The sequence below is a fragment of the Salvelinus alpinus genome, chromosome 2, assembly GCF_045679555.1.
Source record: "Salvelinus alpinus chromosome 2, SLU_Salpinus.1, whole genome shotgun sequence".
Classification (NCBI taxonomy): domain Eukaryota; kingdom Metazoa; phylum Chordata; class Actinopteri; order Salmoniformes; family Salmonidae; genus Salvelinus; species Salvelinus alpinus.
In genome coordinates, this window is record NC_092087.1 from 67,491,927 (window position 1) to 67,506,107 (window position 14,181).

Consider the following 14,181-nt stretch of genomic DNA (forward strand, 5'->3'; position numbering starts at 1 on the left):
GTAAAACCAAAAACACACACACACACACACACACACACACACACACACATTTGACAGTCCCTCAAATTAAATCACAGAGCCCAAAATAAACATGAACATAATTTTGGGTGTTATTAAATACATCTGAGAATACATAATGGAGATTGACGTCTTATTGTGGGTTATAATTACATATCTCTTGGGAAATACACCAAATTTCCACTCCTCAAAACAAATAAACGCAAAACCTGAAAGTTATTATGCATTTTGTGATGAAGGATCACTACAAATATGTGACTTGATGTAACACAAATGATAAGAACCGATAGCCTATTGCAATTGTCATTCGTAGGCCCATTTCGTTCCCATTTGAGGCCGCACTTCAATTTAAAAAGACAAACTTGTTAATGAATACCCTATATCACTGAAGTAGGCCTATTATAAAATGGGATAATCTAAGGGCATGATTTTGGTTATTTTATTTTGTGTTCACCGAATGTTAAGTCAAAATAACATACCTAGTCTTTCTTCGATTTGACATGAATGGAGACGGGTTGAACAGGATGTAAAAATGCGTGTGTTCATAATAAAATGTGTTGTGCTATTTTGTCTCATCAACATTCATATAAAAATGACAACTTCTCTCAGGGGGATAATGAAAATATATCATAATTAGGGCCCTGTGTTTTGCGTGATCATATGACATAGCAAGATGTTATCCTGCATTTAAAGCTTGATGCAGAAATTAGAAATACGCCCAAAATGTAAGCAATTGTTTAAGGATGGTGCTGGAATATCTGACATGAAAAGAGGATAGTTTGATGAAAAGGCTATAAATACATATTCAAATCAAGGCATGTCACATGATCGCACAAAACACAGAGCCCTAATCATAATGGCAATAAAGTGGCACATGAATAGAGAAATAAAACCATCTTCAGGCCAAGTCCATTAATCCATTAATAGCCTTTGAATTTAGATTTTAAAATTACATTTGTTTACAACATACTACTTTTAAAATATGTTAATTCCTTAATAAAGTATCTTAATAAAGTTCTGAGGGCCGTCCAAGTATTTAAATTAATGTAATCTAAACCTGCCAACAAAAGCACCACTAAGCACCACTACTTTCAGATAAGAACACTCTTTGCATTGGAAAAACCAACCATGTTTTTAACGAATCTTTATTATAAAGACACGAATGTACATTTTAAATTTCATTGGAATACTGACATTGCGTGTCTAACTCACATTTTCTTCGTAAAGAACAATAGCAAAATCTTTGACCTTATAAACAAGTGCTGCAATTAAACTTCCAAAATACAACACTACAGTCCGGACAATGAACAATATTCAAGTTGGAATTAACATAAATTTGAATATCAGCAAACTGAAAACAATAGCAGCATCTTATTTTCTAATATTAAATGGTCTCTAATGGGTAGGCCTATATCAAATACATGAGCATAAAATATCATATTTTTCCATAAAACAAATTTTGTGACAAAGGTTCGCCCTCAATTGCTCGCTCTTGGGAATATTTATGGAAAATCCATAACACAGTGCTCTTGCTCCATCCTGAAAAAACTATTCTAACTCAAAGGGATAAACTACATACTTTGAACTTGTTGGAGGGCAGTTTTCAGAGTTCATGTGTAGAAAAATATTCCTTGATGTCCCAAAGTCTGGGTGAGTGGATCCAATTCAAGCTTGTTGATTCATAAAATGGTCAAAGAAGAAGACAGGCTTTTTCATCTGTGCGTCACTTGAATTTTCCAAACATTAACTTAAAAAAGGCTTGATAATTGTCTCTACTATTAGTTAACTTCTTAATGCTTTGAAGAAAATAGCTCTTCAACAAAAAAACTAAACAAAAATACTTATTTGAAAGGGGGGAAAAAAGTCACAAGACTTGGAACCGCCAGGAGGAGGCCTGGTCTTTGTAGTCCAAGCAGTCGGTGGTGTTGAAGTTGAGCTTCCAGGAAGAGGCTGCGGCCGCGGCCGTTTGTTCTTTGTAATCCAGACAGTCTGAGGAGTTGAAGGCCAGCCCGGCCCCGCTGTAGGCCTGGTGGTGGTGGGGGTGGTGATGGTGGTGGTGCCCTGAGGTCTGCCCTATATGGTGGTGCGGGTGGCCAGACATGGAGGAGCCCGTCATGGGGCTGAGCTGGTGCGGATGGTGGGGGTGGTGGTGAGAGTGCATGGGGGCCAGGTACGAGCTGCATTCCACCCCTCCGAAGTAGGAGCCCGTTGACGCCGGGGCGGGGTAGCCCTGCCCATAGGACGCCGCTGTCTGGCTGTAGGACACCGGGTAGGAGGACGTGCCTCCAGTACCTGACACAGACCTCTGCATGCAGGAGGCACTGGTTGGAGGAGCAGGGTCGGGGACAGGGGGTGGTGCAGGGGCCGGGGAGATGGGCGCAGGGCTCCAGATGGAGGACACTGGGGCGGTGACGGAGGTAGAAGTGCTGCTCAGGCCTTGGCCTCCATGGCCGGAGGGATGAGAGCCACCAGAAGAGGAAGAGGAGCCGGTGCTGGACACTGCCGGAGGGGTGAACTGACCACTGCTCTCTGAGCCTGTGCTCTCCCTGGTTGGAGAGGACTTCTTCTTGGCAGGCCGGACTTTAGCATTGTTTCCACTCTGGGCCTGCTGACGGCACTTGGCTCTCCTGTTCTTGAACCATACCTGCACAACAAGAGGCAAAGAGGTCAACTTTAAAATGCTGTCTGTCAACTGTCCAAACAAATTTGCAAAACATTGATTGAGTAAGCAGTTGTCAAACTGGTCATGCCAACTTGCGACAAACTGAATAACTATTTAAATTTGATAATATTGAATGCTTTGTCATTTGTACAATTAATGGCATACATAGTACTTCATTGCAAAGGCATAACTAATATCAACTCTATCAACCAATCGGTCATATCTTCTTGTAGGTCAACAAAACAACATGATTCTTTATTCGCTGATTCTCCTATCCCATTTCAGGCATTGCAAACACTTGGAAATGGCATGGAACTGTTGTGCAGTCAGTGTTCGATTCGCAGGCTACCTCTGCACAGTCTTGGCTGCCTACCCTGCATACCGTGCACATTTCTCAGCCAAATCAGTGAAACTCTAGAGGAAGCTGCCATAATTGCAGTAAGCCTGTGAGAGGGGTACAAAAGCTGGTTACATAAAGGCTCTCACACCCATTTCAAAAGGGGGCTCATAAGTTCTAAAGACGGCCCTTATGTGAGAGCTGAACATAAATGATATTTTAAAACATGGAATTGTATGTGTTTGTTGAACTATCAGAACCAGTTATGATAACAGATTTTGCATATTGTTTATTTGTGTAGTATACAATTGCAGCTAAGAGCTGAATTGCAGTGTAGGCTATATAACATTTAGCCCAAATAAATACTCAACCTTGTTGAAACTCATTAAAATCCAAAATAAAAGGTAAAGTATTGATTGAAATGTGCAGTAATAGGCCTTGTCCTGGTCGCTGCAGTTTTGCACTGCAAGTTCAGAAAGTCCCCACAAATGGCCCACAAGTTCACACAAACAATTGTAGGCTACAGTACAGTAGTAACTAAATAATTGCAATTCTGTACAAACTTGGACTCTAGACTCAGGCAAATTGATTTTCAGTGCGACTTCTTCCCGCATGAAAATGTCTGGGTAGCGCGTCTTGCCGAAAAGGGATTCCAGAATGTCCAGCTGAGTACGAGTAAAAGTTGTCCTCTCTCTCCGCTGTTTCCTCGGATGCGCTGAAATGGAATAGAAACCTGTCAATGGAAACTCTTCGAAGCCATTTCGATCTGATAATAAAACGAAATGGAAAAAAAAACATTGTTCACCAAAACAAACGAGGTTCAATATAAATATTCAAAGCTTCCATCTCATATTTTCATATATTTCAGAAATAGCTAGCTTCAAAGTTAAGTGTTTCTTCAAAACGAAAATAACCTGTGAATTATATATATATATATATATATATATAACAGGTTTAAATCACATAATATTCTGCACTACAATAGGCCTTCACTGTAATCACACTAGGTCTAACAGTTATTACTTAGTCATGTAACATGTGGAAACGGAAAATAGTGCGAAGGAATTAATCTTGTTATTAAATCATACCATCCTATAAGTTGACACCAACTTGTGTTTAATTATGCGTTTCCGTGCATTTGGAAGTGTGATAATGCACATGGGATGTATTTCCGGAGAGCAGTGTGTGCTACCCGGTCCTAAATTTTTCTATAATGCGCAACAGACAACTATCCAATATAACGTCACAGGTGATTCGGATTTGGCACAGTTAGTGTGAAGTGTTTGGGGGGCGTTTTACCTGGATACCCCACTGATGGGTGCAGTAGGTCCATGGCCGTACCGCTGAGCCCCATTCCGTTCATGCCGTACGGGGCCTGTTTGAGGTATGACATCATGCTAGAAACGGAAACGGGGAAACCAAAGTCGGTGCGGAAAAGTTCGATTCCCCCGATGTTGCAGTCCCTTGATGAAATCCTGCAATTGAAAACGCATTGTGAGTAGAATGTGAAAATATATATTTCTGTTGGTTACTCATTTATATTTAGTAGCCTACAAAGAGCAATTCAGCAAACTACATTTGATTTGAATAATTAAAATGTCCCTATATTCAAATGATGGTTAATTCAATTGGAAATAGCCTGAGACAATATCAAAGCCAAATTATATTTCCAATTTCAAAACGTTGCTAAATTCCAGTAGCCTATAGGACTCTTTGATTGAGACTTCAAACTTTCACCCGAGTCGTATCAAAAGTGAATCAAAAAGCCGATTCCCTCAACAAAAATCCAAAGATTAGCCGTTTACAAAGGTTTCAAACAAAGTATGACATGACGCGTTAACGTGGCTAAATGATATCCAATTATAAACTCAGGTTGCAGTCATCCATCACTACAGTAAAGAAATAATTACGGATGAAATCTGTCGCCAGTCGTGTATTAATTCCATTTGACGCATGACTCCTATGGCCAACCTCTAAACCCTTGTTTTGATAAATGCATCCACTGTTAAAAACATTACATTCGCCATTACGCACATTTTCGGTGCATATAGAGAGAGGCCTGCGAGATAAGATGAATGACTTTGATCAATAAAATAAAGCATGCATTTGGACCCAGATAATTGGGTTCACAAACATGTCAAGAGTCATAACAGCCTGCATAAATTATAGATTTCACCAAGCGTTGTATAAACTACACATACACTACACATACACTGCCTTATAATCCATTTCACTGTTGATGTAGGCCATTTTATGACATAATCAGCACAACTTTAGACTATTTCGTAACGTAGTTTGTATAGGCCTATAGGCTATACAGGGCCGACATGCTACGCCTGCGTAAAATAACAAATTGTCCAAAGTTTCATGTTGACATGAAAATGGAGTTGGCTGCTTGTCAAATTATTGCATGACATTATATTTGACAAAGAAATATTCTAGGCCTATATAATATCCACATCTTCTGAGGTGTGTTCTACACGACGGCCTAATGGAACATTCTCTTTCAGCAGAGACCAGATGTCACATATTATCAAATGGCTTGTTTGTAACTTAGATTATTTTTTTAAAATAGAATAAATAACACTAATGATGGATTTTAATCGTTGTTATCATTGTTATTACATGGTTATACCCTGATAATAAAATGTGTATCCGATTTAAATATGCTCCAAAGCGTATCAAGTTAGAAAAATATTCAAATGTAGATATCAAATCAAACCAACAGACCTGATGGCATATATGATATCATATGTAGATGCAGTTCAGTAATTGGACGGGGTGCCTTAATGTAAAGGTTGAAACAAATAGGTTTGTTTTTTTAACTTCATTGACTGGCTACAATGTATTTGGCCTCTAAATAGACCTACTTGGGTCCATGCTGTGGACACGGAGCAGCTGATGGATTTGTATTGAGGCGTAAATACTTCACTGTATTTCCATAACCGCAGGAAGGAGTTTAAGCAAATGTAAATGGCGAAAAATTTACTCTATTGCGATTCAGATGAGAGCCCCAGGGATACCATTATAAGAAAAGGTCTTATGAGCAAAATTAATTAACAACACCTCAAAGATATACATTCCATGTGTCTTGTCAGGCCTCAGAGTTTTTCCATTTAAATAACAAGTGCACAACCAAACCAGAAGTAGCATTTAGGATATTAATTTACTATAAAAACTGAATTTCCAATGGGGAGTTTACTGTCAGGTAATTCTTGATAGCTTCCCCTGACGAGCGTGATTGTTTACAACGACCATTTACAATGACCATTTTCAATGAGCGCACAACAGTTTCCAACGCAAGTTGCACCTAAATACAAACTTCGTAGTCTTATCAAATACAAATACATCGTTTTAAAAGAATATGAATAGATTACAGTAACCTCAATAGTATAAATAATTCCATCAAAATGACGAATAACAACCCAGAAGGAAGTAGCCTGAACGGACTACATAGGCCTATATAAGACAAGGAAAACTTTGCATTTACCACTCACCTTGCGTTTGGGATCCTGTTTTCTTATTTGCTTTATTTGTAGTCAAGCCAAGAAGATCCCGTACATCAAGAATATCCACATGGAGAAAATGTTCTTGAAAGCGAGACAACCATAAGAAGCTGCGCACACAAATGGATGAGAAATACGCAAACTGCAAATAAGGAGTTTACATCAACCAACGCAGTTTTCCAATTTGAACCCCAGTTGTGCGTCAGAGGAAAATTTCACAATTGGAAAAAATATTATAAAAATCAAATCAATCGCATTATCTTGTGCGTCTTACACTGTGGTAAGGTGATTGCCAATGTTGACCGATGGAGATTGATCACCTTCTGCCTACCCTGCCCTTCTATGAACGTAAAACACATGCAGAACGGCACACTTCGTCCAATCCAAGCGCCCGTGCGCCCTTACAGGCGACAGAGGTAACCAGTCAATTGCGAGGATAGCAAGAAAACCCCTCCCCTTCAAATGCTTAAATAAATCTATACCACGTGAGAGCCCACAATTGGAAAAAGTTATACTTAATAAAAAAAAAAAACATTACATTGAAAGCTCTACTTATGGAGTAGGCCTACGTTGTTCTTAATTTAATTTGCATGTAGTAGATTTTGCGTTTGCATAAAAACTAAATATGTAGGCTACCGTAAAAGGTCATTTTAAGCAGGTCTCAGTGTTTATTTCGCTCATGAAAAAAACGAACGCTTGAGAGAATCTTTAAGCGCGTGAATTAACAATTTTCTCATCAAAAGCGATGACGTAAAGTGGGTTGGGAACTAGGCCTAACATGAAAAAATGGCAACTAAGAAAATAAATTAGATTGCCTAAAACAAAATGTAATGTCTTAAAACCGAATATAGCTTTAGTGTAACCTATGTGATTGATTAAAATAACAAGAAAACTGCTTGCCCTCGGTAGTAATGCATTTTGGACCCTGTGTGGGTCTTCAGAGAAAATAACCTTTCAACGTTGTCATTTTGCCTGTAATTGTTTGTGAACAACACCATCGTTTATACAAATTTGAGCATTTTTTTCCATAGCAGCGGAATACTTTCTAAAAGTGGTGAAGAGGCTCTGATTTAACCGTGTAATATATTTTCATGAATATTAATGAATGACATAATCCTAGCTTGGATTTCCATTTCAGAATAATAGTGCAGTTCATCCAAACGAGGCTCTCCTCTCAAATAAAGTTTTATATGAATTAAACTGGAGGTGGAATCGACCATCTATCTATATCCTATAACCTAAAATAAAAACATTTTAAAAAAAATTCAATAGATAAATGTGCATAAAGAATGGAAAATACAAATAATATTTATATTCGGGATTAATTGTTGAGACCGTCATGACTCGTCTGTCTCCACTGCAACCGCCTCGGCTGGTGTTTTGTTGAGCTCAACTCTAATTGTAGCCGGAGCTGCAATAATCAATCACGAGCAAATAATCAAAGGACTGTCAAGAACATTAGTTAACTAAATGTGATATCAAACGAAGGCACTTTAACATCCTCTTTGGATCTTTAGAATGGCCTAATCGAAACAACGACGTAACAGCGCTAAAATAAAAGCTGTTAATGGTTGGAGGCAAATCATGAGCGTTTCGAATGACAACAGGTTTCCACTTTCCACTTTACATTTATTCACACAAATTATGGGTGCCATTTTATATGGTAGGCTTTGGCTATGAACGAAATAATATTAGTAATTCAAGGTAAATTCCAATAGGCAAGTCAATTAAGTTTTTGTCAGGGCCAAACAGGCCCAATGCATATTACAATGGCCAGGGAAAAATATAAAAAGCGATATTTATTGGCTAATCTCACACGTTTGCTCCAAATATTGTATGACTCAAGCGCCCAACATATAGGCCTAGACCTGTCAACGCCAATGTGATCGATCGCACACAAGTATCAAGATATCAAATAGCAAAATCCCATTGTGAAAAGAGTATTGGACCTAATCCCAAATTGCAGTAGAATTTTCTTAATGCTAAGCCCGTAAAACCAGGGATCAGGGCAACTCAAGGGGTGGGGGTGTAAGGTTTGTCTCTTTAGCTGGCAGGATTGGAGAAGGTCGCATAAGTTGTCGGTGCTTATTAAAACGATGATGCATAAAATCCCCCAAGTTGTCAGAAAGCATGGGCACACGGAGTCGGTATTCTCTCCCTCTGCCTTTTGTAAGAAAAACCTGTGGCTGTGGAACGGGCTTTGCAAAATCCACCCACGATCAACACCTGCATGCGCGGTAATAGCAACAGATCTCAAAGCTTGCACATCTGCAATACATAGGGGGGCAATCCGTTCTCCCAGAAAGATACCTATGGCGTGTATGCTACAGCTATAGCACTACGCAAGAAGACCAGCACCTTATTTCGAAGTTTTTAAACTCAAAAATACTTTATCTATGGGTTTATAGTCGGTGTCAAGGATTGGGTGGCTGTTTTTTTTCTATTTTGGATACACGCGTAAAAGTGAAGCATTACGCAATGGTGGAAATACACAGAGGTAAGGTGCTCACCTTAATACGGAACTCTGGTTGGAGACAGTAATCAAATGATCATGGTTTGTCATGCAAGATTGTATCGTGCACATGGAATTTTAGTTTTGAGGCTCAATATTGTATTTGAAAGATTTCCATAGCAGCAGGTTTAACTGCACATTGCGAAATAATGGTGAGAATTGTTTTCAATAAATAACATAGTCCTATCTATGCCATTAATAACGAAATAGCCTATAGGCAAGTTTTAAATAGGCTATATTATTTCAAAACATTCTTTCACCGAGGTGTAGCCTATAGGCTACTACTGTACAAACTTTCAATTGAGAGATTTCCACTACATTAGTCAACGGAGTATAGGTCTACTACAATGAAAACTCCCATGCAGATTAAATGACTATATTATTGATGTACGTGGAGCCGTGCCATTTCTTTGACGGACCTGAAACTGAACGAGACCCGACCACAGAAGTCAAAACGTCTATTCGAATAACAATATGCACAGGATAATACGTATGAGTAAGACTGGTGCTATGCATTCCGTTACATCCACACATTATTATAGATGAAATTGTGTTGTGAAATAGTAACCCATATGAATAATCTTCTGACTAAAACCATAAAATTCGAATCATGAAATTCAAATCTCGGCTCTATTTACAGAATTAGTGGAAATAAATCCAGGCTATGTAAACACATAAACCATTTGATGCAAAAAAAAATCATAGGAAAATGAATCCATGTTGGAATCCTAATCATTCAGAATGCATAAAACATTCCCATATCTGTTTAGCTTCAAAGGCATAGAAATATCAAAATAAACTGTATGATTTTTAAAATATAAAAATGATGACTGCATTGTTATTAAGATGTTAGACATTTTGTTTTAGAGTAGCCTAGTCTGCTCCTCTAAATTGTAGGCCTATACCATAAGTGAAAGTGGGTCATTAACTCCCATACTTATTACTATTGCAATAACATGCCAAATTATTAAACCGCATGAAACAAACAAAATAAATCTTGTTTACAGTAAAGTCAATATCTATGGCAAATTTACAGCAAGCACTATAAAATCATTATCGAAGGTGCTCAGGAGACTTGAAAACATATTTGTGATGCATTTTTTGTTGGTTTTAATCTCTCTGCTCATCAACTGACTTTTTTGACTAATAGATCATTTTTGCATCCTTTCCATTAACCATCTCGTATGATTTATTATCAATGACAAGAATCAGGCCTATTAGGCTATGCAATAGCTCCACAAGTGCTTAGAGATCACATGACCAACAGGATGAGTGAGTGTGATGTGTTGTGAGACTCTGCTGCTTGATACTGTGCCGTAATGTAAACACGTGGGATAGGGATGTACTGTACTGTTTCATATGGAGCTAGTTTCCCTGTCTAAAATATCACCTGGTGTTCTCCTCACAATGGAGGCACGAGCATCATGAAGTCCTAGGCACGCCAGCCTTCAACAGGGCACTGGGAGGTCAGATGGGTTGACAGGTAGCTAGCCTACTCACTGTCCCTGCAAATAACTGCTAGCCTACAACCAAAGGTAACAGTAGCCTATCAAATGCATTCCAAAATGGTGATCATTTGGCTTCAAACTGACAAGTAAAGGAGTAATCCCATGGAAATAATTGATGAGATGTAGAGATTTGAAAGGCGGTTGACGTACAGCTTTCCCATACAGTAGGTGGTTGATAAAAAAATGAACGGTTCTCCTGTAATGTAATCTGAATAACACAGCCAGAAGGATAGCAATTTTGAGGACCTGCACTTATCACGCAAGGCCTGTCATGCACTTATCACACAAGGCCTGTCTACTGTCCTGGCACTCAGTTTCTCTTTGTTCCACACTGGCACTTAATGGGGGAGTCAAGGGTAGTCACTTAGCCAGGGTGCCCAGCACTTTCTGCATTCAACAACACTGTATCATTACCTAGCCTAACCTAAAGGAGAATGACCAAAACTCAACAGCCTGGCACTCAGCTGCCATAGACTAAAACACGAGACTGAGGCTCCATGCACCTAATATTTTTTAAGAGATGGACAAATTTGATATTTTTGAGTGAAAAGAACAATTTCTTCTATTTTTTCTGCGCACAAATGGATAAGTGGGCATGACGTCCTTGACATGAGACACAGAACTTAGATTTAAATGTAAGTCTTGAAGACACCATTACTAAAGTTGGTGTTGGTGATAACCATTAGTGCTTCAATAAAGAATTTGACAAGACCCAAGTATTGAGAGTGCAACGTGTCATACCTATTTTTAACATCTCTTAAAATGGACTTCATATATTGAACATCAAAACATTACGCAATTTATCATCTTAAAAATTTGACATTCACTTTATTTTCATAGGCCCTCTTTGTGGTATTGGCATGACGTCAATTTCCGAATTGACTGTCAAGTGAGTGCAAATATTAGGCTACATTGCAACTTACATTTTTTGACAGCTCACATGACTAAACAGGAACAAGAAAGGAAGTCATAATGTGTCATGAACATAGCAGTGAAAAACAGTCATACATGTACAATGAGAGAGGCAGAAAAGGAAGAGTGAAAGAGAGAGAGGGGGGGAGCAGAGGGAGAGAGAGCAAAGAGAGATAGCAGAGATACAGAGAGAGAGAGCAGAGCTAGAGAGAGGTAGAGAGCAGAGAGAGGGAGAGAGCAGAGGGGAGCATGTAGCTGTCTGTCACAGGTTCGGGCCTTCCCGCCCCTCTCATTAGGAAGGTAAACAATGAGTAGAAATGATGAGAGACATGGCAGAACAAATGAGGAGCAGGAGGGAGAAATCAGACACCGGCTTAAAGATCCCACAGCCCACAGTCACCCAACCAACCCAAACCACCATACATACACCCCCATCGCAATCCCCCAAAAAACAGAGTGAGTGAGGGGGAGGGACCCTGAGCAAAGAGTAGGGCAACTTTCAATCCTTTTAGGATTAGTCTCTCTCTCTCTCCCCCCCCCCCTCCCTCCCTCTCTTTCTCTACCTCACTCTGTTCCTCCTCTCTTTCACTCTACTGCCCCCGGGCAATCACGTTAAAACTTGCATGGCCAGTGCTCATTCAGATATCCCTAACAATGCGCACCAGTGGTAACCATGTGAGCGTTGGCAAGCCACACAAGAATGCACAGGTTCAGTTCCCCGTGACCCTCCCTATGCACAGAAAAAAAAGAGGAGGAAAATATACTGAAGGCGACACTGCATTTCTCAGCAGCTTGAGGGAAGAGAGACTTGGGGTGCTTATTTACCAAACCTAAAATGACTCATTTTAAGCCAATCATAATGGTTTTTGGAATCAAACCTGTAATTCAGTGCTTTTACTTTTTTCCGGAGATAGCCTAAATAATTGGGGAAGCAAGATAATCAACTTATGCGCCACACTGGCAAGGGAGGAGTTTCCGATGGTAACAAATTACCTGTAGAATTCTATTATCCCTTACCAGCCCAATCTATTTATATTATTTTCTGGTCATTCAAATGCCATTAGGATGGCCTACTTTTTAGATGAGGTGGATTTGCCTCATCGATGTAGAATGAGTTGCTGAAAAAGGATTCACTTTTAACCACAGGGTTACCTGGTTAACAAAGGACTGGCAAGATCAGAGGGAGAGAGGGAGAGCGAGAGAGAGAGAGAGAGAGAGAGAGAGAGAGAGAGAGAGAGAGGGGAGAGAGAGAAAGAAAGTAATTGATTTTAGAAAATGTAAAGATGTTAATCCAAATTAATTTTAAAACCCAATTGAAAAATGGAATGTCAATGTAACCTAGAGTTAAAGGCAGTTGTTACATTAGCATTTGCCATTTGTGTATATTTGTGAGGGTTAAAATGCCTTCAATTAGGCAAAGAAAGCAGAGATGAGCTATGCAACACAAGATTATTTCCAAATATTGAAAATAGCTACTAAAGTGCAATTGGAGCACAGGAGCAAATCACAACTTCCTACAACATATACTAACACTATTTTTTTCTCTACACAGAGTGCAGCAGGAGGGAAGGGAATTGCCATCCAGCCTTATCTCCAGTTCCAGTCAACTAGAGGCCCTGAAAGAGTTTGCACCATCATCAGAGCTGGCCATTTGATAGGATTCTGGCACTGCACCTAATCAATCTATGGCATAGAGCTGCCAGAAGACCTGTAACAAAGCTCAAAGAGCCTCACAAAATGGCCTAGTGCACGGGATAAGCCCCTGCACAGGATTACATATTGATTTTGAATGTATAAAAAAATAAAACTTATCATACAAAACCCGAGACGCAGTACAAAAGTAGGCAGTAGTCTGTGCATGAATCCCCCCCTTTAAGAGTAGCAGCGTCAACTTTCAAATACGGAGACCCCGAGCATGAACCAAAAAGCAAAATCAAAGGCCAGGGGTGAGGTGTGGTAGCAGCGCATTGTTGCAGGGAATCACTACAACTCCACCTTGCATTTCAAATAAAATAAAATACGATTTTACTTGTCACATGCGCCGAATACAACAGGTGTAGACCTTACAGTGAAATGCTTACTTACAAGCCCTTAACCAACAATGCAGTTTTAAGAAAATACCCCCCCCCCCCCCAAAAAAGTAAGCGATAAGAATACAAATGATTAAAGAGCAGCAGTAAATAACAATAGCGGGGCTATATACAGGGGGTACCGGTACAGAGTCAATGTGTGGGGGCACTGGTGTCGAGGTAATTGAGGTAATATGTACATGTAGGTAGAATTATAAAAGTGACTATGCATAGATAATAACAGAGAGTAGCAGCAGCATAAAAGAGAGGGGGGGGGGGGGCATTGCAAAAATTCTGGGTAGCCATTTGATTAGCTGTTCAGGATTCTTATGGATTGGGGGAAGAAGCTGTTTAGAAGCTTCTTGGACCTAGACGTGGCTCTCCGGGACCGCTTGCCGTGCGGTAGCAGAGAGAACAGTCTATGACTAGGGTGGCTGGAGTCTTTGACACTGGCTTTGACACTGGCTGATGTAGAGGTCTTGGATGGCAGAAAGCTTGGCCCCAGTGATGTACTGGGCCGTACGCACTACCCTCTGTAGTGACTTGCGGTCGGAGGCTGAGCAGTTGCCATCCAAGGCAGTGATGTAACCCGTCAGGATGCTCTCAATGGTGCAGCTGTAGGTTTTGTCGTGCCCTCTTCACGGCTGTCTTGGTGTG

At 39.9% G+C, this 14,181-nt stretch overlaps 1 protein-coding gene and 1 long non-coding RNA gene across 3 annotated transcripts; one reads left to right on the forward strand and one right to left on the reverse strand.

Annotated features, from left to right (window-relative positions):
* Positions 1 to 1,145: 1,145 nt before the first annotated feature.
* LOC139544172 (homeobox protein OTX1 B-like) lies at positions 1,146 to 6,961 on the reverse strand. 2 transcript variants are annotated; one of them, XM_071350980.1, is made up of 4 exons: positions 6,515 to 6,961; positions 4,317 to 4,492; positions 3,581 to 3,783; positions 1,146 to 2,662 (listed from the first exon to the last, which is right to left on the reverse strand). In XM_071350980.1, the coding sequence occupies exons 2-4, from the start codon at positions 4,411 to 4,413 to the stop codon at positions 1,883 to 1,885; spliced, it is 1,080 nt and encodes a 359-aa protein (XP_071207081.1). In that variant the 5' UTR covers positions 4,414 to 4,492; positions 6,515 to 6,961; the 3' UTR covers positions 1,146 to 1,882. The 2 variants fall into 2 exon arrangements, with proteins under 2 accessions (XP_071207081.1, XP_071207090.1); XM_071350989.1 differs by having other exon boundaries at positions 3,581 to 3,732; positions 6,515 to 6,953.
* A 1,948-nt stretch (positions 6,962 to 8,909) lies between these two features.
* On the forward strand, positions 8,910 to 13,529 carry LOC139544182 (uncharacterized). Its single transcript, XR_011668827.1, has 2 exons — positions 8,910 to 9,020; positions 13,008 to 13,529. It is a non-coding gene; the product is annotated as an uncharacterized lncRNA (long non-coding RNA).
* The last annotated feature ends 652 nt before the right edge of the window (positions 13,530 to 14,181 follow it).